This window comes from Carassius auratus, chromosome 27 (assembly GCF_003368295.1).
Source record: "Carassius auratus strain Wakin chromosome 27, ASM336829v1, whole genome shotgun sequence".
Taxonomy (NCBI): domain Eukaryota; kingdom Metazoa; phylum Chordata; class Actinopteri; order Cypriniformes; family Cyprinidae; genus Carassius; species Carassius auratus.
In genome coordinates, this window is record NC_039269.1 from 19,202,712 (window position 1) to 19,228,242 (window position 25,531).

The following is a 25,531-nucleotide window of genomic DNA, read 5'->3' on the forward strand; positions in this document are numbered from 1 at the left end:
TTTGTACGCATGGTCTAGAATGTCCGTATGGTGCGTACATATTTACGCAAATGTATTTTTTATAAATCGTGATATGTGTGTGAAAAATTGCTTACACATGTTTCTATGCCCATTTTGTGTGTAAGCAATGTTTATAAATGAGACACCTGGACTGTTGCCCAGTGGTCCAAAGTCCTCTTTTCAGATGAGAGCAAGTTTTGTATTTCATTTGGAAACCAAGGTCATAGAGTCTGGAGGAAGGGTGGAGAAGCTCATAACCCAAGTTGCTTGAAGAACAGTGTTAAGTTTCCACAGTCTGTGATGATTTGGGATGCAGTGTCATCTGCTGTTTTTTGTCCATTGTGTTTTTTGGAAACCAAAGTCACTGCACCCGTTTACCAATAAATTTTGGAGCACTTCATGCTTCCTTCTGCTGACCAGCATTTGTAGATGCTGATTTCATTTTCCAGTAGTATTTGGCACCCGCCCACAATGCCAAAAGCAGCAAAAGTTGGTTAAATGACCATGGTGTTGGTGTGCTTGACTGGCCAGCAAACTCACCAGACCTGATCCCCATAGAGAATCTATGGGGTATTGTCAAGAGGAAAATGAGAAACAAGAGACCACACAATACAGATGACCTGAAGGCCACTGTAAAAGAAACCTGGGCTTCCATATCACCTCAGCAGTGCCACAAACTGATCACCTCCATGCCACACTGAATTGAGGCAGTAATTAAAGCAAAAGAAGCCCCTACCCAGTATTGAGTACATGTACAGGAAATGAAAAATTTCCAGAAGGTCAACAATTCACTAAAAAGGTTTATTTTTTATTGGTCTTAAGTATTCTAATTATTTGAGATTGTGATTTGGTGGGTTTCTGTTAAATGTGAGCCTAAATCACCACAATGAAAAGAACCAAAGACTTAAACTACTTCAGTCTGTGTGCATTGAATGTATTTTATACACAAGTTTCGAAATATTAGTTGAATTACTGAAATAAATGAACTTTTTCACGGCATTCTAATTCATTGAGAAGCACCTGTATACTGTCATCATGTGTACTCGGTACTCGCATCCGAGTTTCTCTCTTTTCCGGTCTTCAAGTTTCCTGTTGCTGTTTTGGATATTGCACCCATGACGTCTTGACTCTTGTGTTGTTGTTTGCTCCTAATAAACTGTTTAGCTGAACTCACAAGTGAATCTCAAGTTATTTTATGTGGTATTTATTTAGTTATATATGTATACTAAAAACAAGCAATTACAAAAACTTTTAGCAATTATGTAACACACCCGACATTATGCAGCTCATTTTGTGGGCCTTTGTCTTCTCAGGTGTGAATCAAAAAATGCTTCTCAAAAAGTGTGTTAGAAAATTTTAATAAATGTTTTGTTTTCTGTGAATAAGATAATTTTCACAATTTTAACCAAAAAGTCTCTTAAACAAATGTTTTATATGAGTTTTACGGCCTTATTTCAATGACTTTAACATTTTAGTTTTTCACTAAGCAAGCATAAACATTGTTTTCTCAAAAACACAATCACGTACATACTTGCTGCTCACACTGTAGCTAAAGTTGCGACCTTTAGCGAGGCAAAATAAGGGACACCCATTCACGAAAAACAGTTTGGTGGTTTTATTAGTTTTGCAGTCAATATCACACAATCACATTCTTCTGCCTAAAACCACAGGTTTCTCCAATTAGTTACACTGTTTATAAATACATATTTTTAAAGACTGTTTTAGACCCATGTTACAACAAATGTACCCTTACATAAAATGTAGCACCTACAGCAGTACTTACAACATAAGTCTCTTATAAAATATAATAGCCTATGCAGATTTAAAACTTTGACAATTTATTCATGGATAATTTTTACCAAACTACAAAACAACAACTGGGCAACTTTTTTTTTCCAATATTTAATAATAAAACTGCTAAAACATTTTTGTTACATCATACAGCTTCTTTCTCGTTGGATACTCCACCCCAAAATGAAAATTTTGTCATTAATCACTTACCCTCATGTCATTCCAAAGCATCCTCAGAATAGTCCATCTGACATCAGTGGTTTAGCCGTAACATTGTGAAGTGACGAGAATAATTAATTTTTTTAAAATAATGACTTAATTCAACAATTCGTCTCCTCTATGTCTATCACCTTAGTGCCATTTTGGGGGATATGAGTTGAACACAGCAGTGTATGCTCTTCTGTGTCGGCCTTGCCACGCGGATGCATGGTTTCTTTCAAATCAAAGCATAAACACAGAATTGTGTACGCTGCCTGCGTTCTGCTCACATTCCCCAAAATGGTGCTATGGTAATGCGGAAAGACACAGACGAGACTAATTGTTTGAATTTTTTTTTTTTTTTTCATACAAAAAGTATTCGTCGTCACTTCATAACGTTACGGTTTGACCACTGATGGACTATTCTGATGATGCTTTTCATACTTTTCTGGACCCTGACAGTACAATTTACTTGGCAGTCTATGGGACAGTCACAAGCCTCCTGGTTTTCATATATTGTGATGTGAATATATCTTATATTATCTTATATTGTGTTTGGAAGATGAATTAAGCTTTTATGGGTTTGGAACGACATGAGGGTAAGTGATTAATGACAAAATTTTCATTTTGGGGTGGAGTATCCCTTTAACTATAATAGGTTTTTCCAATGGAAAACATTTGGTGTTTCTTAGTTTTACATTTCACACCATAGAGTAAATTAAACAATGTTTGCTAGATCAATAGTTTGAGTAAATAGTTAATGTATCTTACAAGATCTCAAGTAAGCAAAAAACAAAAACAACAACCACTACCTTATATTAGATGCATTTAATGAACTACACAAAATTAACAAAACATTTCTTAAAGACATTAAATAGAAGTTCAGTAAAACAGTATTCAAATGTATGTGGTATTTGGGCCAACACCTTTACATACAAGCCACCAGTGAAGTGTTTGTTTACTAAAACTGTCTGCCAGAAGTTTTCTTCATAAGAAGCAGTGCCAAAAATAATGATGCTTTACAATTATTAAAAATTATCTATCAATAGTTAACAAAATATTTATCCAAATGTCCTATTTTAAAAAAAAAATAACAGATCCAATATTTGCAACAAAACCAAACAATTACTCAAGCAAGCTAATATAGTCCCAAAAACAACTAAGTTAGACTGTAAATTTAAGGGCCCATTCTTCCCACTGAGAAAACAAAATAATCATTGACATATCTGCAACTTCTGAAGTTTACAGAACTTCATTTTTCTGGCTGCATATACTAGTAGGTACAAGACAGAACACAATAACCAAATATTACAAAGCATATGAAGGTGAAAGATTGTAATATACTACAGCATAAAATGTAAAAACTAAAATTAACTTTGGAAACTATTCTCTGAATGGCATCGAACAGTTTGTCCTAACTTAAAAGAAGTCTGCAACTGAAAGATTTCAGGACAAAATCAAAAATAAAATTATTCAAAACAAAGTTCATATTATATTGATGCAAATGAAAGCCTTACTACTGTTTGGTTAAGAAATCTGCAAGCAAAAATAATAAAAAATAATAAAATTCATACGACTTCTGAGGGTCTCTTGAGCACAGCGCTGTATTTCATAGGACCTTCATCTGCCTTCAGCTGAACATTCAACAGGGTGAAGATGGAAATCTCCTGCAAAAGAGTACAACACCATTATCCACTGCAGCTATAACAATTGATGTGGTTTCTAAGATGACCTAAGGAGTTTCTTCCCCCCAGGCCATCAGGCTCCTTAAGTCAAAACCAGCCAATTAACATCCACTAGTCTCCACTTAATATTCACTTAATCAGTAAGATATTCATCATTCTCTACCTCACACTGACAGTGTCACAACCTGTTTTCACATTTGCCTCTTGCACATTCCTATGTATCTTAATATTTAAGACCACAGTATACTTTCATGCACATTATTTTCTATTCTTTAAATCTACAGTATACATCTTTTTTTTATATTTTATTCTTATATTTTTGTTTACTTTTATTTCATTCTTTCTTACCTATATTTATGTATATTTTCATCTGTTACGTCATCTGCTTTGTGTTTGTTAATTCTGACGTTGCATTTGCTTGTGAGTGTAACAATCTGTTTAGCGCATTTAGTTTTTTGCTACTGAGTTTATTCTACCGATTGTGGAATATACATTGTGAACCAACAATAGGCAGTTTGTTGGTATTGTTAGCTAGGCGGAGAGTGATCGCCACTGTTGTACTTATGTTTGTTAGTTAGAATAGTTTATCTAAGGCAGCGAATCCACTGAAGATTTCGGGGTTTATTTCTACATTTTACTTTGCTAGTTAGTTTAGAGGTTGGGTAAACTAGTTATGGTATTTATGTTTTGATTGTTTAATTAATTTGGTGACACTCTTGTATTCTATTCTTTATTACTATTTTCACCTTTTATATTGTTTGTTTTGGTCCTGGTAACTGCATCCACTAAAGATTAAACGTCTTTGTATTACTGAAGTCTGGTCTTTCTGGTTGTTTTTACTGCTCGCTTACATAGTAACAGTAACTCACGCAAGTGTTGCGTAATCATCCTGTTTAACATCTTTGAACACGTAACATCATCGGTGTTGTATTCTTTAATAAATGCACTGTCCATGGAGCGGACCTGACTCACATTTCACTGCTGGTTATATATTCTCTATATAATCATGTATTTGACTAATAAAATCTTAAATCTTCCAAAAAAAAAAAAAAAAAAAAAAAAACGGGTAAGGAATTGATATGCAGTTTTCTAGGATGTTGTTCTCAGATTATGTAGGTGCCCCTAACATTTATGCATGCATACTGTATACAGTATATTCAGTATTGTGAGAACAATTCACCTTCCCTCATAAAAGAAAAAAAAAAGAAAAAAAAAAAGTTTACAATTTACAAAAATATGCTGCGAATGTAATCACTACTGGTCAATTTGACAGGTTATTTTTCATAAATAATGTTCACGCAATTTCTTGGACAAGTTCATTTATGCCAAATCTGTACTGATTTAGCACAAATATTGAACTTGTGAGTCGTCATAATATATTAAATACAACCTTATTGCGCAGCACCTGCACACATCTAGCTTACTTGAACATACCAAAAAATAAAAATAAATAAATAATGGCATTGCGGGCACACTTGTTTCCGTTGCATTTAAGCAATAACAGTCAAAAAATGACAGAAGACTCACACCCTGCCTACGGCCACTGCAACAAAATGGAACAATAAAACCCATTACAATCAGTGATGTGGTCTACAGTGCAGGGCTCCAAAAAAAAAAAAACAACCTAGAGTAAGGAGCCATTGGTTCATATAAGAAAAAAAAAAACCCGTAGGCGCCAAATGATTAAACGCATTTTATTTTACTATTATCATTATTATTATTATTTTTTATTTTTTTTACAATCATACTGTCACATATGTTTAGGTCTCATCTTTTCTTTACTTTATCAGCATTTTAATCCATCTTGTAGATGACCTGGGAACTACGGTTCACTTAAAGTCGGAAATAAATGTATTTTCCAACTTGAAATATACAGTCATGCACTGTTTATTATACAGAATCTGTACCAATATCATGTTCATAAAGAACCTTTAACATCTGAAGAACCTTTAAGTTTCAAAAAACATTTTTTTGGCGAAATAATGTTCCTCAGATTATAAAAAGGTCAGAAAGAGATGGTTCTTTAAAGAGCCTTTGACTAAATGATTCTTTTTAAAACCAAAAATGGTTCTGTGAAGAACCTTTAAAGCAACTTTATTTTTAATAAAGTCTGTATGTTTTTCTTAATTAGTAAAATGCAATTTTATAGTAGTTGAATCATGTAGACCACAGGTTAAGTAAAAATATTAATATTAAATAAAAAATGCAGTAGCTCATAAATGTAGCAAAATTCTACTTTTATTGAGGATTGAGGTGAATGTATATTACGTTGGAATTGCAATGTTTACAAACTTCACGTTTTCCACAGTTTGAAACTGTTGTACTGTAGGCTCTCTTATAAAATAGCCTACATTTTCATGTTAATTCATGTTCATTATGAATTCTAGTAGTAAAGAGAAGGTATGATAGGTTCACATGATGCTTGAACAGACACTAACTCGCGATCGTACCTGCCACATTAAAGAGTGCCAAAACTGTATTTATTGTTTGAATTTCTTATGAATTTGGAATAATTTTAAAGCTGATATATTATAATGTAACAATGCACAAAGCTTTTTGCGATTACTGGACAGCAAGTGCGCTTCAGATAATGAAGTTCACACATTAACAGAACACAGCATAGACCTAAGATCTTGTTAAGAAGCCATATTAATGATTCTAAATAGGGCTGTCACTTTTAGTTTGAAAATCGATTGCACAATCGATCGGACCAACCAAAAAAGGTTTCGAAAATGAAAATAGGGAACCGATTTTAACCAAATATGTACACTATTAATTTTAAAATAATTAAACAATTAAAAAATATAGATGTAACAAAACTCACAAACAAGCAGAAAAACAAAATAAAGAAATCCAAAAATGCAGTATGCCTTGCGAAAGCTAGACAGAAAATACCAGCAATTTACGCTCTTGTAACAGTGACGTCGAAAGCAGTGACGTCGAAAGCGACCTCTTATGCTGCGTTCACACAAAACGCGAATAGAGCATCTGGGGCAAATGATTTCAATGTTAAGTCAACGTAAAAACGAGTTTATGCGCGCCAGGAGGTCTCGCGGCGCAGTAGATGAGTTATGAGTTATGAAAAGGACCATTGCAAGCTGACTGCGACCGGCTTTTGTGATGGAAAATCGGCAGTAATACCCCCAAACCTTGCGCAGCTGTACCTGAGTGTCCCTGGAAATCAGTGCGGTCGGAGCGCGTCTTCTCAACAGCTGGACATATAGTGAATAAAAAACGCTCCGCTCTGGACCCAAAAAATGTTGATCGACTTATTTTCCTGTCCAATAAATTTTTAATGGCATTATTTTGCGCCTTTTTGCGCATTACAATATGCCTGCCTAGTGTCCGTTACGTTTAATAATAATAAATAAAAAAAAAACACACGGCCTGTTCTCAAGTCCATTTAAAGTTAAATTTTTTGAACAGTTGTTTGAAATGGATTGAATCATTATTTAAAATAATCTTGGAGATTTTGAATTGGCTAAATCATAAATGCAGCCGGGTTGAAGCCTGCAGTGATGTTTTTCTTTTGTTATGGCAGCCGTCCCCTCTGCACATATATTTTTTTCGAGAATGTTGCACTCCTGTTGCTGTTTGTTATTCTGCACGAAACTTCATGCCAATAAATAAGAAATATTGCCGACTTGTGCGTTTCCAGCACTCTCTTTACGTTCGTCCATTATTTGACGTTGAAAAAGGAAACCTTTTTTTTTTTTAGGCATGGAAAATCTATTTTACAATCTATTCAATGAACATGTCTTAATCGAAAATTATTTTTTCACAAAAGTGACAGCCCTAATTCTCTTCTTTAAAATTTCCAATATCCACTTAGTTCATAGCTTTATTACCTGTTGTTGTTGTGCATGAAATAAACACTTCTGCACTTTCTCCAAGTCTCCATTTCACAAAATAATTTATCACAAAACAATCAGGAAAAAACATGCAACATTCACGGTACATGCAAAATTTTAAGTTATAACATGTAAATACACAGGCCTAGTCGCCAGTGGCGATCTCAGCAAAAACTTCACTCGCAATTTAATATTTATGGTCGCAAATGCTACCGTTTTATTGCAGTTTGGAGCCCTTCACTGGATGCTGTGCGACACGACAAATCCCTGGAAGTAAACTGAAGCCTCGTTCTATTTAGGACTGTGATTTGCAAATTGCAATGCCTGCTTTTACACATCCAGTGTGGACAGCCAAAACTGTTGGTTTATTTCAGTATTTTTTCTTTTGGCTAGCAGAAGTTATGAATAACCTGTAACTTAATTTAGTAGCCAAGTAGGCTTCTGAGTGAAAAAGTTTAGTTCAAACCCTGGTTTTGTTTGCATGCAGATGGCAGGGTGTCGCATACAGTTGCTTGGGCATTTCTATGCGTTAATAGGTCACTCTGTGTTTTTATACTTTGCTATGTGGTTACTAGGTATGGTTTAGTCTTAAATATATTTTGAGTGGTTCAAAAGCATTATTATGTGGTTTGCTGATCTGCAAAATGTGCCGTTTAATTATAAAATGTAACAAAAACATTTGTTTCAACATTTATAAACTGAAAATATTGAAATTCTAAGTACACTCATCATAAACCAATGTGTCAGAAATTGAGAAAACATGTTTTTAGCAAACAGAGAGATGCTAAGAATAGTACACCTGCTGTGTGGACTCTTTGCTGGGGTCACCTTGTTCCCAAACAAGCGTCATCTCTGGTCTCTTTCCCACTTTACGGAAGTGGACTGCCTTCAGTCCCTCTAATGACTTTAGGAGAAAGACAAAATTTATTATTCATTATCACATGCATTATTAAAATGAAATGAATTTTTCATCAGTTGTTGCCATTTATATTGTGCTGGTTTCATTTTCTGAGCTCAATTTAATGTCTCATTTACATTCCGAAAAGTTAAAATGGTCTTCATAACATAGGGGATACAGTTAAAGAAACTTGGTATAAGGAATGATATTAATCTAAAAATTAACATGACAGCATGTCAACAGAAGGTAAATGCTCCTATCTTACATATATCTAACATATTTTTGGAATATACAAACTGTAACTATGAATATAAATACTAGGGCTTCCCCCCCCAAATAATCAACTAAACACTGACAAAAGGCTTAGATGACTAAAATTGTATCAGTCGTTTAGTTGCAGAAACAAAATGGTCCATGACAGACAGATAACTAGCAGATGGTCCTTCACGGACCTCAGATATGGTTTATTATTTGAAAGAGAGATGTTTAAGTAGTGATTCATTGTAGTTTATATACATTTAGAGTGCAGAGCTTAGGAATGACAATGCACCTTGGTGACGACTAGGTGTGTGACCGAAGCCAAATACCTTATTCTGAAAAGCACTGATAATAACTTCAAAAGAATAACAAATAATTTTGGCAAATAATATTCAGCTGAGGCTGGCTCAGTCACTCCTCATGTTTGCTGGCTAACAAATTAGTGCCATCAGTGCGATATTACATAGACATCTTTAAAATGCAATTACTATGCAATAATGAGTGTGTGAAGTGAATGGATGTAAACTTTATTTCTGTCATGGCAACTTAAAGGCCTCCCAAGTAAATTTAAGTAAATTAATATCTATCTATCTTTCTTTCTTTTCTTTTCTTTTAAACGGCATAATTGCTTCTAAGGCTATATTCATGGCGAGAATAAAGTGCAATCAATCAAAAGGAAGTTTAAAATGTATTTCTTCTAGAAATCTTAGAACCATGTTCAGATTCACTTGATTAAAAACTTTTTTTAAAGTATCAACAGAATAAAAAAGGTTTCTCACAGGGGGAGATGTAATACAATATAGAAGCATATGTTTAATGGACAATGAGTTTTGACAAGATTACCATTTTGGAGGATTTTCTCCTGAGAGTAAAAGTTTGTGTATTTTTTTTATTTTTATTAAATTAATCTAATTGTACGATTAGATGACTAATGACTTACATGAACGACTATTAGTTGACTAGAAAAATCTTAAGTCAGAGGCAGCACTTAAAACACTATTATTTGAGTTCTAATATTTTAGAAAATGATTGACACATTAAGACATTAATTTAGAACTCCAGTCGTGTCAGTTAATTATCTGTTAACAAGCGTCAGTTGTTGGTAAGGAAAAAAAAAATGAAATGAACATCTGTAGTTGCTAGTAGGCCTGGGCGATATATCTAACGATATGATGCGCATCTTTTCAGTAAATCTGGTTCCGTGATTACCGCTAAATCGCCATCACCTGCTTTTAAATGGAACAGCATTTAATAGACAGAGCCGTAGATCACTGACAAGCTACGCAATATCGTGTTCATTATCCCAGATGAATTGCCTTCGATAATGAACAGTATCAGTTGATACCGATTTAGTAGTAATCACGGAACCAGACTTACTGACTAGATGAGCATGATCATATTGTTAGATATATCGTCCAGCCCTAGTTGCTAGCATGTTTTAACTTGTCTAACATGTTCATAGCATATATTAGCACATTGCTAGCCTGTTTAAGGATGCTATAGCATGTTGCGATAGATACAGAAGGAAAAGCTTCCATGTTCTACAAGGTACTGCAAGAAAAGTTGGTGCTTAATTTGTTTTTTACTATTATGGTGAAATATGGGGACAATATGTATGGCACAAATGTATTTTTTCAACAATTTTAGTTCTATTGTGAAGTACGTTTAACCATTTCTAAATAATAATAAATAATGATAAGCTACGAAAACAAACAGAAGTTGAATACAGTCATACATACATTACAGTAGATGCGTTTCTGCACTCCGTAGCGAAGTACAAGCACATCAAAGGACTGGTCTAGAACTCCCATCACCATAGCTTCTGAATCCAAAGGACCACACTCCTACAAGCAATATCACATGCATGAATAAATGGTTCAGCTGTGTTTACAAACTTTTAACATTCTTTGCCTTGGCAGATCAAACATTTGGAAGATCAACAACAACTATGCTAACATGATCAAGGGCAAAAATAATTTAGTAAGTTTATTTTATTAATATTTAACCATATAGATAATTTTTTACTCTATGTGCATGCTGTTCAGATGATTAATAAAACCTGAACTTTTTCTATGATACGTACCTTAACAAAGACAGCAAAGAAAAGTTCAGAGCTCAGCTCCTGAACTCTCTTTGAAGCAGTCTTTCTGTCATTGCAGTGGGAGGCCAGTTTGTGTACTTCCTCTAATGAAAGACTCAGTGGTGGTCCACAGTCTGTAACGGCACAGATTAATTGAATATGAGGCTTCAGAAAGAACCATTACTAAGCAATGAACTTAAAGTCTGTATGATCTTGAAGTTGCTACCAGTTGTAATGCTAAACTAAATCGAATATTGAATAAAACAACAACAACAACATTAAAAATAGAGGGCAGAGCTTGATTTGAGCACACCTCCTCACCGCCTCTTAATTTAAGCAGACTGACGACTAGAGAGAAGTGGTTAAAACTACCACTAGATGTAGTCCTGTTTATTAAAATTCAAGCTATCCTTCTTTGTTTATTGCTGAAGCCATGGCCCACAAAGATGTGTTGTGGGTGAAGGTAAAGGTGAAGATGTGAAGTGGTACTAAATAGGAGAAGGGTATAAATGTACAGGTGAATCTCAATAAATTAGAATGTCATGGAAAAGTTCATTTCAGTAATTCAACTCAAATTGTGAAACTTTTAAATGCACACTGGCTGAAGTAGTTTAAGTCCTTGGTTCTTTTAACTGTGATGATTTTGGCTCACATTTAACAAAAACAAACTAATCTCAACAAATTAGAATATTTCATAAAAAAAAAAATTAGTATGATCATTTACTGTACATGTACTCAGTACTAGGAAGCGGCTCCTTTTTTTTAAATTACTGCCTCAATTCGGTGCGTCATGGAGGTAATCAGTTTGTGGCACTGCTGAGGTGGTATAGAAGCCCAGGTTTCTTTGACAGTGGCCTTTAGCTCATCTGCATTTTTTGGACTGTTGTTTCTCATTTTCTTCTTGAAAATACCCCATAGATTCTCTATGGTGTTCAGGTCTGGTGAGCTTGCTGGCCAATCAAGCACACCAACACCATGGTAATTTAAACAACTTTTGGTGCTTTTGGTAGTGTGGGCAGGTGCCAAATCTAGCTGGAAAATGAATTCAGCATCTTCAAAAAGCTGGTCAGAAGATGGAATCATGAAGTACTCCAAATTTCTTGGTAAACGGGTGCAGCACTCTGTGAACAGCAAGCTTTTTTGGCAATGAATGTTTGTGGCTTACCCTTCCTTGTGTAGGGTGTCAATGATGTCTTCTGGACATCTGTCAGATAAGCAGTCTTCCCCATGATTGTGTATCCTAGTGAACCAAACTGAGAGACCATTTTGAAGGCTCAGGAAACCTTTGCAGGTGTTTTGAGTTTATTAGCTGATTGGCATGTCACCATATTTTGAATTGGTGGGTTTTTGTTAAATGTGAGCCAAAATCATCACAGTTAAAAGAACCAAAGACTTAAACTACTTCAGTTTGTGTGCACTGAATTTAATACACGAATTTCACAATTTGAGATGAATTACTGAAATTAACTTTTCCACGACATTCTATATATTGAGTTTCACCTGTATTTCTAATATATTAGATGTGTCATGGAATACTATGAAGGCCATGACATCCTAAAGGGCTGCTTTCTCTTCAGCTGGATCTAGGGTAGTATTCTAGATAGAAGGAATCATGTATCGTGCCAAATACCAGACCATTCAAGCACAAAATCTGAAGGCCTCCATCAAAGGAACACTCCACTTTTTTGAAAATATGCACATTTTGCAACTCCCATAGAGTTAAACAGAGAACTTTGCTGCCATAAAATTGGTACAACAGGAGTGGAGTGTTCCTTTAAGGAATTTCATCATTCAGCACAATAATAATCGAAAACACAAAATTAAGTCATCAAAAGTTACATCCTCATTACCATCATCCTGAACATGCTAAACTATGTTCAAAGTGTTGACTCCATTCAGAGCATAGTGGAAGTGTAGTATGGATCTCACTAGAGAACAGGCACCAGGACATTGAAAACCCCTAGTGGTGCTGGGGCAGAGTCAACAACTAGCTACATGCAACCATACTTAACAGTAGGCTAACTCACAAAGGGAGGCAGCCAGTAGACGGTGCACTATGACATCAACATAGCGCCGTATAGGTGAAGTGAAGTGTGTGTAAAGAGGAACATTCAGAGCATAATGACGGAAGGAATTCTCATCTTTCAGAGCTCCAGTACAGAAATATGACGCCATCTAAACAAAACCACAACATCAAATAATTCTGATTAGACCAAAAGATTTTCAGTATACTGCTACAAAAAAAAAAAAATAAGAGTAATATTTTCTTGCTATACATCTTATGAAAATATACAGCAAAATAGCAGAAGTACAGAAATAATATTTTAAATGTTGATAAACAGGAACAAAACTTTACCTGCATTGCCCTAGAGCACATGTGAGTGAGAACTTCCCTCCTGGAAGCAGCATACTCATCATTATGAAGATTTTCATTTAGACTCATCTGTCAAAATAGACACACATTAGTGAGCCCAAACACACACAAATATTCTGTCCTGCAACAATGACTAATAATAGGCAATAAACCTAGTAAGAAGGGTTCTGGAGATTGAAAATAATGTTTTTGTTCTTTAATAACAACTTGATGTGTCCCAAAAGTAACACTTTCTGTATGTTATTACAAATATTTTAGAAAGGCCACATAACTTATTACAGTATCCTAAAACATCTAAATAGCAATTTGGCTACTGGTTAACATTTTGGCCAATGCATTCTAAGTTGAAAAGCACTGCTGTTTCACACGTTTCATTTCCTATATGGAACAAAACAATGTGAACTCACATTCACAAGAAAACATTCACTTAAAGTAAGGACAAAACCATTACTTGACTTAGGATGTTTTTTCACATTGTGTCAGGTTCACAAAACTGTCAGTATCAGATGAGAACAATACTTGAATTGAGTTGGATGAAGAAACTAATGTCATCTATTGAGCTGCTTTACAGCTGAACAGGATTAGTTTCATAACTGAGCAATTTGCTAAATCAACACTGTTATTAAACTGAATCAACTTAACATAAAAATGACTTGAGCTCAATAATTATTTGATTCTGTGGAGCAGCTTATATCTGAACAATGAACAGACTTGAGCTGAATAAGAGCTGCGCTACACCAAAATAATTCAATTTGTTTATTTAAAGTAATAGGAATCATTGATTGCTATTTTCCTGTTTATCCATTGAAGCCACTTTGAAACACATTGTATTGTGTAAAGCACTATAAATAAAGGTGACTTGAGTCAGATGTTAATTTGCTTTTGTTGCTTAAGTTGTAACCAACAACAACAAAGTTTTAAATACCCACATGGAGTCCTCTGGATGAACTGAAGTCAATGTCAAGCCCCATCTGGTCACAGAACTCCTGCAGGTCATCTAACATTTTGCTCTGGGGTGGCGGGTGTCTACGCAGGATGGCCAGTTCTGGGTATGTGCGGTAGATCTGATGGGCAGCAGCCATATTTGCCAGCAACATGAATTCTTCCACCAGTCTATATCATAGAAAAAAAGGGTGGACAAAGGGGTGGACAATTTCTGGTAAATTTCCGGAACATTCTGAAAAATCCTGGAAACTTTCCAACCTTTTTTTTTTTTTAAAGCTTAGTATGAAGGTGTTCAGGGCACATGCTGTGCAAGGACCAGATTTGACCACTTCAATAGCATTAAGAAATCACAAACAGATAAATTATGGACTATGGACAAAACCCACATTCAGAGTCATAGCAATAGCTTTTGTTCAAGTTCTTACCTGTTGCTGTCCTGATATTGATAGACATAACAGCCCTGAGGCATGCTGGACTCCTTATCAAGGGTGAAAGATAGCTTCAGCTGTAACCAGGAAATAAAAACAAGCTGATTAGGTAATGTTTACTGCTACTGTAATTAAAACAGATCACCAAAATAGAGGAGTGAGCAGAGTGCTTCATGCAAATTACTGTAGGCATTATTTTCATTGCTGGCTTTGATAAACTTTGCATGTTTGCGACAATATTCTACTATTGTAATCTATAATCCTAAAATATCTTCAAGAATCAGCTAAAAACACATTTCTTCCATCTTTATTTGACCCTCTAACTCTAGCATTCTCTATTCTAACTCCATTATTTGAGAGAATAAAACAAAAAACAAAACTTGTCTTTTAGATTTGACTATTCATTTACTAACTGCTTGTTTTCTTTAAAACAACATTAGCTTCTCTATTCTTTGTGTATTCTATTCTACTATATGTGTTTTCTTTTTATTTATTATACAATTAACAAAAGCAAAAAAGGCCTCTAATACTAGTTTGCTCTATTATTTTTCTATTCAACTCTATTTGGTTTTTTTATTTATTATACATTAATAATAATAATAATGATAATACAAACTTGCCACATGTACTAACTGAGACTTGTTATAGCACTTCTGTATCGTTGCTCTTTTGTTTGATTCTTTGGATAAAAGCATCTGCTAAATGACTAAATGTACATGTAATGTAAAAATTCAAATGATATTCAAAAGTTCAGTTTGGGACACTGAGCGGCATCATAAAGCATAATTGTCTATTTTTGTAAAAGTGGCCAATTACATTTATATTAAACACCCAGTTTGTGCAAAATGTGCCTAAAACAGCAGAAATTAGTATTAATAAAGATAAAAAATAATAATAAAAAATGTCACAAATAATAATCTCAAGGTTTACGGAGTTGATTATTTTGTAGTATGAATTGGTCAGGTGTACTACAAACAACAGCTGTCCATTTGAGGAGGTGCATATGCAGTCAACAGAAGATCATGATGTGGAACCAGGCTAAAATATAAACAAAGCTTTAAGAAAATCACTTAACAGTGAGGCTCAGTGGGGAAAAAGCAATTTGCTGGGGCACATTATTAAGATTGGACTCTGGATCAATGGATAAAAGTCATGTGGTCCGATGAGCCTATATTTACCCTGTTTCAGTGATGGGCATAAAATAAAAATAAAAAAGTAAAAATGACCATCTGATTATACCTAATGACTGGGCTTTTCCATCAATGGATTTTCTTTCATGATGGCAAGGGCATATTACAAATGTAAATGCCAGGATTCACCAATTTCATATTGTGAAACAGTGGTTCAGAGAGCATGAGACATTTTCACACATGGTCTGTCCACCAGACCTTAGCACCACTGAGAATGTCTGGGATGTGCTGGAGAAGACTTTACATTTTATATATACATATACACTCATACATACATACGTACTGTGCATACAAACACGCACACACATACACACTTACCAGTGATACGCGGGTCAGTGTATAAACAACCCTCACCGATGTTTTCAACTAACCCGCCCGCAACACGGACCGCAAAAAAAAGAAAAAGAAAATATTGTACCCACATGTAAACGTAAAATAGTGTTCCTGTAGCTTAATTGGTAGAACATTGCGCCATCAAGTGCAAGGTTGGAGGTTCGATCCCCCGGGAACACATGATAGGTAAAAATTGATAGCCTGAATGCACTGCAAGTCGCTTTGGATAAAAGCGTCTGCTAAATGCATAAATTTAATTTTATTTAATTTTGAACCCGACCTGCTTCCAGACCTGCATTTTTTTTTTAAGTAGTAAATGCTTCACCCCTTTATATTATATTATACCCCTTGGTTATCTGATGTTCTACGCGAACAAAAATACTACTGACCTTAATGTGTATCAGTCACTCCTATCTTCTTTCTCAGCTAATGTCTCCACTGCTAAAATGACATACTACCATAACAAAATTAACAATTCGTCTAACTCGTCTAACGCATGCTTTTCAAAAAAATTCCTCACTTCTTTCTCCTCCTCCTCCCCCTCCTGCTTCATCTCTAATAGCTGACGACTTTGCAACGTTTTTCATTAATAAAATTAAACACATAAGTGCACAATTTTCCACACCACAATCAGTCAAGCTCATATCACCAGCAAACATACACTCATTTACATCCTTCTCTTCACTCTCTGAGGCAGAAGTCTCAAAACTCATCCTTTCTAATCACCCTACTACTTGCCCGCTTGATCCTATTCCATCTCATCTCCTTCAAGCCATTTCTCCTGCAGTTGTACCTGCACTCACTCACATCAACAACACATCCCTCCACACTGGTGTTTTTCCCTCATTTAGACAGGCATAACTATATAACGTATAACTCCACTACTTAAGAAACCCAACCTCAACCCATCTCTTTTAGAGAACTACAGACCAGTTTCCCTTCTTCCTTTGATTGCAAAAACACTTGAACGAGCTGTGTTCAACCAAGTCTCTACATTTCTCACAAACAACCAATTGGCAGGAACCAATCTTGCTACAGAAGTGGACATTCAACTGAGACGACCTTGCACTCAGTTGTTCAAGCTCTAAGACTGTCAAGAGCAGAATCCAAATCTTCAGTACTTATCCTGCTTGATCTGTCCGCAGCTTTTGACACGGTTAACCACCAGATCCTCTTATTGGCAAAAGGCATCTCAGGAACCACACTTCAATGGTTTGAGTCTTACCTATCAGATAGGTCCTTCAAAGTATCTTGGAGAGGTGAGGTGTCCAAGTCACAACATCTAACTACTGGGGTGCCTCAGGGCTCAGTTCTTGGACCACTTCTCTTCTCTGTCTACATGGCATCATTAGGTTCTGTCATTCAGAAACATGGCTTTTCATACCACTGCTATGCTATGCTGATAACACTCAACTTTACCTCTCATTCCATCCCGATGATCCGACGGTTGCTATTCGAATCTCAGCTTGTCTAACAGACATTTCTTCCTGGATGATGGACCATCACCTTCAACTCAACCTTGCCAAGACAGAACTGCTTGTGATTCCAGTAAACTCATAGTTTCATCACAATTTCACCATCAAGTTAGGCACATCAACCATAACTCCTTCAAAAACAGCTAGAAGCCTTGGAGTTATGATTGATGATCAGCTGACTTTCTCAGACCACATTGCTAAAACTGTCCAAGCAGCAGATTTGCTTTATTCAACATCAATAAGATCAAGACTTTTCTTTCGGAACATGCTACACAACTTGTTCGAACTCTTGTTCTGTCCAGGCTGGACTATTGCAATGCCCTCTTGGCAGGTCTTCCAGCCAATTCTATCAAACCTTTACAATTAATTCAGAACGCGGCAGCAAGATTAATTTTGAATGAGCCAAAAAGAATACGCGTCACATCTCTGTTTATCAATATACACTGGCTTCCAATAGCTGCTCGCATAAAATTCAAGGCATTGATGCTGGCTCTGCACCCATTTACCTAAATTTGTTACTTCAGACTTATGTGCCCTCTAGAAGCTTGCGTTCTGCAAGTGAACATCGCTTGATTGTGCCATCCCAAAGAAGCACAGCCACTTTTACGGACTTTTAAATTAAATGTTCCCTCCTGGTGGAATGACCTCCCCAACTCAATCGGAGTCCTTAGCCATCTTCAAGAATCGGCTTAAAACACATCTCTTCCATCTTTATTTGACCCTCTAACTTTATCACTCACTATTCTAATTCTATTCTTTAAAAAAAGTCTAACTATCTTTCTAATCTTTTTGTATTCTATTTTCTTTTCATTTATTATGCAATTGTATGTGTGTGTATGTGTAAAGATCTCTAACACTAGCTTGCTCTCTTCTTTTTTTATTCTATCCGTTTTCTTTTTTTTATTCTATTATTTAAAATCCTATGCTACGTGTACTGTGTTAACCTAAATGAGACTTGTTATAGCACTTATATATCATTGCTCTTTTTGTTGTTTTTGATTGTGTCTACTGTCCTCATCTGTAAGTTGCTTTGGATAAAAGTGTCTGCTAAATGAATAAATGTAAATGTATATTAATTTAATTACTTTTATAGGCTATAGTCTACAGGATAATTAGCATTATGACTGCACACATAAAGCTTGCCACAAAGAACTGGTTAAAGTAATGATTATGAATGTGTCTAAATTAGCAAGGATACATTTAATTGTTTAGTAATAAAATGGTGTTTTCTGGGTCACTGCAAAGATGAAGTTGACGATGCGGACTCGCCATGAATGCCAGAGAAAAATGCACATTTCATATGGATTACATAATCAGAGAGTAGCCTATTTATTTTGGTTTAATATTTTCGTTTAAAAGTAGACATTTCAAGCTTTCTGTAATATATTGCCTATATTTATTTTTAAACCCACTGAATAAAAGATTAAGACAATACCTGACCCAAAATATCAGCCAAAGTTTCTACAGCTTTTTTCTTAGCCATTTCAGAATCTGGAAAAATTACTGGGGCTAACTTGTTACTGCAGTCGGTAGAGTGATATGAATGTGTGTGATGTATGGCATGATAAATGTTTGTCACTTCTGCTGCCGAAACTTTGTCAGCCTGTTCATCATTTGGTTTATTGAAAAACGGTTGCACTGATTTGCATGTTTCTTGATTAAGTGCTTTTTTTCTGTGGTACTCACATGCACCATGTCGCTTCAAGTGGTATTCTCCACCATGTCCCACAGAAAAACTGCTTTTGCATAAAATGCAAAACGCTCTCTCTGCTTCGCCATCTACAGGTCTTAACCAAGAGTGTGTTGCGGTCCATTAGCTATTAAAATTGCATCTTCTCTTTTCCGCTGTCACACTGGCCATGGCTGCTTAACCTGACCGTACAGCTTGCCCGCTCTCCAATTTGAGATTGTTGATAATGTTGAGGAGGCGTTTGTGCACCAGTCAACAGTTTGATTGATGTTCGACTCAGCCTATCGACTAATGCTTTTATTGCTCTCCTCTGAACTATTGGACATAAGTTAACAGTATGCCAATGGATGTATCCGTGTATTTATTAGGCAAAGTCGAATGAAAAAGCAGGACAGATGCTCAATTTGCTTGAGGCTGGACAAGGGTAAAATTGCTGTACAGTACAACGTAAAGCAGGACAGGTGATCGATCTATAATCGCGCCAATTATTCAGCCAATAAAGTGTAGGCCTATGTATTTCAAAATTTTGACTAGCCTGATTAATCACAAAGGTTTAATAGGCATCTTTATTTAAAATGACCTGACTGACCGTGACCCGAATATCATTTAAAAATATTTTTGGATGACTCGTAACCGCGGGCAAGCGCAGGCACCTGCTCATTTTGGATCAACCCGCGCATCACTGACACTTAACACAACAGATACTTCTGGTCCCCGAACAAACAAAATGTTTTAAGAGTTTTTAGGTAGAGCCCGACTGATATGGGTTTTTTGGGGATTAAAAACAGGCTGACATCGATATATTGGCTGATATTTATTGTGTATATTATAGCTGTTCAACGGATAACAAATCTCACGGTTCAGATCACATTACAGTTTTTGATAATTTTTGGTCAGAAAGAAAAGAAAAATATTTCAATTTATCTTGCTTTTCATTTATTACTTAGAGAAAAGTACTTCTTTGAAAGCACAGCAAATACTGCTAGACTTACTAAGAAAGTTTAAACTATTAAAGAGAAGAGAAAAGACAGTAAAAATCAGAACAAATACACAAATTACAAGCATAGATACAGTCAGGTTCATAAATATTGGGACATCGACACAATTCTAATCTTTTTGGCTCTATACACCACAACAATGGATTTAAAATGAAACTAATGTGCTTTAACTGCAGACTTTCAGCTTTAATTTAAGGGTATTTACATCCATATCAGGTGAGCGTTGTAGGAATGTGCCTCCGACTTTTTAAGGGACCAAAAGTAATGGGACAGATTACCAATAATATATCAAACTTTCACTTTTTAATACTTGGCTGCAAATCCTTTGTCCATTTGCACTTTGAAGTGCCGTCTGAAGCATTTGGCTGAAAATGAGCAGATAATATTGCCCGAAACACTTCAGAATTCATCCAGCTGCTTTTGTCAGCAGTCACATCAATAAATACAAGATAACCAGCTCCATTGGCAGCCATACATGCCCACGCGATGACACTACCACCACCATGCTTCACTGATGGTATGGTGGTATGCTTTGCATCATGAGCAGTTCCTTTGCTCCCCCAGACTCTTCTCTTCCCATCACTCTGGTACAAGTTGATCTTTGTCTAATCTGTCTATAGAATGTTGTTCCAGAACTGTGAAGGCTTTTTCAGATGTTGTTTGGCAAACTCTAATCTGGCCTTCCTGTTTTTGAGGCTCACCAATGGTTTACATCTTGTGGTGAACCCTTTGTCTTCTCTTGATTGTTGACTTTGACACACACACGCACACAAAGTTTTCCATGGTCTTCCGGGTCTTTTGGTGTTGCTGAGCTCACCCGTGCATTCTATCTTTTTAAGAATGTTCCAGTTGATTTGGCCACACCTAATGTTTTTGCTATCTCTCTGATGTTTTTTTTTTTTTTAATTTATTTTATAAAATGAGAATTTAAAAAAAGTTTGTATCAATACATAAGTGAAACACTTTAAGAGGAAAAATAATGAAATGGGGAAATTGGGTACATGTTCCTACATTTCTCAAGTGGTTATATCTAGAGGGAGATAGAATTAGGATGGACTGTATAGTACAAGGGTACATTTGTCTGTTTCAAAGTGAATTTAGAGAGAACACTACATTCCTTCGAGTTGTAAAACAATCTTATCTTGACTTCTGTCTTTGTTACCATGGTAACCAGAGGCCTGTTCTGCTTTTAAGGACATAGTTTCATTTCGGGGGAAGGGTCGATAGACCCTTTTCTTAGATGAGGTGGCATTAGATATTATTTGTTAAATATAACAAATAGTTGTGTGTCTGATTGGTCCAAATGCTACATAATTCCCCCCTTTTGAATGTTATTGTTCATCCAATTGACAACAGCAAGCGACGTCAAAGGTACAGAACAATCGGACACGCAACTGCCACTCACGGCTGGGAGACAGTGGTGGCTCTCTGGCTGTTGGTGCTGCCAAGAGTGGTTGTGGTGCCGTGGTGGATGATGTCAGGTAGTGCACTGTGGTGATGTAGGCTGTAGCAAGGTGTGGGTCCTCGAGCCTATGTAGCAGGTGTCAAGGCTGTGTCACCGGTCATCCTGAAGTGAGTTGGTCTAGGTAAGATGGTTGTTTTTTGATGTTGTTAGCCATTAGGCCATCTGTAGTACCCACAATGTGGAACAGTCGGGTTATACACTCACTGGTGAGAGTGCAGGGGGTTCCAGGGATTGCAGGGAATTGCTATGGAGATTCTGTAGTTTGCAGAGAATTTCACACTGACCTAGTGATGATGGCAGGAGAGCAGCAGGTGGTTATTAGCCCTCTGTTTTGCTCGAACGTCACTGAAAATCTGATGTTTGTGGTGTTGCTTGGGTCTTGTGGCGGCACCGACTTGAGCTTGCCTGAGTTGTGTTGGTAGAGGTTTCATTGTTGGGGCCCGTTTAGCCATCCAATGTTGTCTGGCTGCTTCTGGGGTGCCGACTGGTTTTAAGGGACGCTCCTCCCTTGGAGGGGGCCAGATACTGTGTTGCATCAGACAAGGAGTCAGAAGTTTGTCAAGTCACCTTTATTTATATAGCGCTTTAAACAAAATACATTGCGTCAAAGCAACTGAACAACATTCATTAGGAAAACAGTATGTCAATAATGCAAAATGACAGTTAAAGGCAGTTCATCACTGAATTCAATGATGTCATTTCTGTTCAGTTTAAATAGTGTCTGTGCATTTATTTGCAATCAAGTCAACGATATCGCTGTAGATGAAGTGACCCCAACTAAGCAAGCCCGAGGCAACAGCGGCAAGGACCCGAAACTCCATCGGTGAAAGAATGGAGAAAAAACCTTGGGAGAAACTAGACTCAGTTCGGGGGCCAGTTCTCCTCTGACCAGACGAAACCAGTAGTTCAATTCCAGGCTGCAATTCTGGTGGCTATGGTGACCTTGGAATAAGAGAGAAACAGACTAATATTAGCGTAGATGCCATTCTTCTAATGATGTAGCAAGTACATCGGGTGGTATGGAAAGTGCTCCCGGTTCCGGTTTACCTAATTAATGCAGCCTAAAAAAATCCTCCAGAGTTTAAGCGCCAAATAGGAAAAGGATCTGCCGCCCGCAGTTGATTTTGATATTCTAGGTATTATCTTTGATATTCTAGGAGTTTTGAGAAAGTAGCGGACGTAGAGGATTATAATGTAAAAGGAGCTCATTCAAATACTGAGGTGCTAAACCATTCAGGGCTTTATAAGTAATAAGCAATATTTTAAAATCTATACGATGTTCGATAGGGAGCTAGTGCAGTGTTGACAGGACCAGGTACAGCTGCGGTCCAGCTCACCCCAAACCATCTCGACTGGGTTCAGGTCCGGTGACTGTGGAGGCCAGGTCATCTGGCGCAGCACCACATCACTCTCCATCTTGGTCAAATAGCCCTTACACAGCCTGGAGGTGTGTTTGGGGTCATTGGGGTCACACCTCCTCCTCCATGCTTCACGGTGGGAACCAGGCATGTAGAGTCCATCCGTTCACCTTTTCTGCGTTGCACAAAGACACGGTGGTTGGAATCAAAGATCTCAAATTTGGACTTATCAGACCAAAGCACAGATTTCCACTGGTCTAATGTCCATTCCTTGTGTTCTTTAGCCCAAACAAGTCTCTTCTGCTTGTTGCCTTTCATTAGCAGTGGTTTCCTAGCAGATATTCTACCATGAAGGCCTGATTCACACAGTCTCTTCTTAACAGTTGTTCTAGAGATGTCCCTGCTGCTAGAACTCCGTGTACCATTGACCTGGTCTCTCATCTGAGCTGATGTTAACCTGCGATTTCTGAGGCTGGTGACTCGGATGAACTTATCCTCCACAGCAGAGGTGACTCTTGGTCTTCCTTTCCTGGGGCGGTCCGCATGTAAGCCAGTTTCTTTGTAGCTCTTGATGGTTTTTGTGACTGCACTTAGGGACACTTTCAAAGTTTTCCCATTTTTTCGAACTGACTGACCTTCATTTCTTAAAGTAATGATGGCCACTTGTTCTCCTGTACTTAGCTGCTTTTTTCTTGCCATAATACAAATTCTAACAGTCCATTCAGTAGGACTATCAGCTGTGTATCCACCTGACTTCTGCACAACACAACTGATAGTCCCAACCCCATTTATAAGGCAGGAAATCACACTTATTAAACCTGACCGGGCACACCTGTCAAGTGAAAACCATTTCAGGTGACTACCTCTTGAAGCTCATCAAGAGAATGCCAAGAGTGTGCAAAGCTTTAATCAAAGCAAAAGGTGGCTACTTTGAAGAACCTAGAATATGACATTTTCAGTTGTTTCACACTTTTTTGTTGTATATATGTATATAATTCCACATGTGTTAAATCAAATTTAAGGGGACTGACTCTGACGCGATCGTAAATTTGTGTACAGCTTATGGTTCAAACGCGATCTTACTAGAGCAGATGCCTTTACCCACTGACAAATCTTGGTCATGCAACCATGAAACAGTGCTGTGAGATCCAGTGTGAAGTGCTTGAATTCAGCAAAGAACACAAATGATTCAGTGATTTGAACTAGTGTTAAGCCAGATGAAACCGCGCTGACAAACACTGTCCACAACTAAACTGTCAGAAGGCATTTTAATCTACAAATCACCATCATTTACCATGGATTTACTGAAGGAACACTAACTGTACCATGGTATTGTGTCAGAAAAGTGGGACAATCTTAAGAAATTATGAAATGTATTAACCCTCTGGGGTCAACAAACGTGCCAGCATTTTTTGTGTATATAGTTCCCTCCATGCCTACAGGAACAGTAAAAAACAAAATTGCTTTCTTTGCTGTGGAGTCAAGACATTTGCAAATATGATTAAAAGATGAATATGCATATGCAACAAAACATACTCGGTTACGAACGTATGGGGAACGAATTCAACCGCGCCGTGCCACGGTAGGGAACGACAAGACTTAACCTGAACACCCTGGGGTCCAGAGGATAAGTGAGAGGGCCGGAGCCATCGAACCCTTGACGCTACACTGCTAAGAGGGAGCTAGCTCCCTGGAGGTGGTATGATGACGGAGTCTGCTAGAGGCCGTCGTATCAAACCGAAAGAACCCGAGCATGCAAGGTCGGGATATCCAAGTTATAGAATCTGACAAAAGTGGACGGCGAGGACCAGCCGGCCGCCTCACAGATGTCCTTGATAGAGACACCACTAGACCAGGCCCATGAAGAGGCCATCCCTCTAACTCCTATGGGGCACTCAAGGCCCATAGAGGAGTAACAGAGCGATAGCTTCAACTATCCAACGCGAGAGGCAAACAAAAAGCTGGTCAGATTGCCTGAACGGCTGCGACTGCTCAATGTAAATCCTCAAAGCCCTCACTGGGCAGAGTAAATCCAGCTCTCGCTCACCTGACAACGGAGGCAGAGCTGAGAGGGAAATTACCTGTGCTCTGAATGGCATCGAGAGCACTTTAGGTACGTAGCCATGCCTGGGTTTTAAAATGACCTTAGAGTCATTGGGCCCAAACTCAAGGCATGCAGGGCTCACCGAGAGGGCCTGCAAATCGCCAACACGCTTGACCGATGCTAGAGCAAGTAGCAGAGCAGTTTTGAGCGTTAGGGGCCGAAGGTCAGCTGACCGCAGCAGTTCAAAGGGAGGTCCTTTGAGTGCTCCAAGGACCGTGTGAAGGTCCCAAGTGGGAACGGTGAGAGGACGTGGGGGCTTCAACCGCCTAGCACCTCTCAGGAAACGCACAATGAGGCTGTTTCGACCCACTGATTGGCAATAGGCAATAGGAGCATGAAATGCTGCAATGGCTGCTACGTAACCTTGAGTGTGGAAGGGGTGAGACCCTTTTCTAGACGCTCCTGGAGAA

General features: G+C 37.3%; 1 protein-coding gene across 1 annotated transcript in view; it reads right to left on the reverse strand.

The window, feature by feature from the left end:
- Positions 1-1,591: 1,591 nt before the first annotated feature.
- Positions 1,592-25,531, reverse strand: part of dis3l2 (DIS3 like 3'-5' exoribonuclease 2) — a 55,464-nt gene continuing 31,524 nt past the window's right edge. Inside the window, exons 8-15 of the mRNA XM_026206403.1 lie at positions 14,506-14,585; positions 14,065-14,248; positions 13,118-13,204; positions 12,789-12,936; positions 10,765-10,895; positions 10,421-10,525; positions 8,325-8,429; positions 1,592-3,656 (exon numbers count right to left, since the gene is read on the reverse strand). Coding sequence (XP_026062188.1) covers positions 3,558-3,656; positions 8,325-8,429; positions 10,421-10,525; positions 10,765-10,895; positions 12,789-12,936; positions 13,118-13,204; positions 14,065-14,248; positions 14,506-14,585 — 939 coding nt within the window. The 3' untranslated portion in view covers positions 1,592-3,557. The remainder of the gene's footprint in view (positions 3,657-8,324; positions 8,430-10,420; positions 10,526-10,764; positions 10,896-12,788; positions 12,937-13,117; positions 13,205-14,064; positions 14,249-14,505; positions 14,586-25,531) is intronic.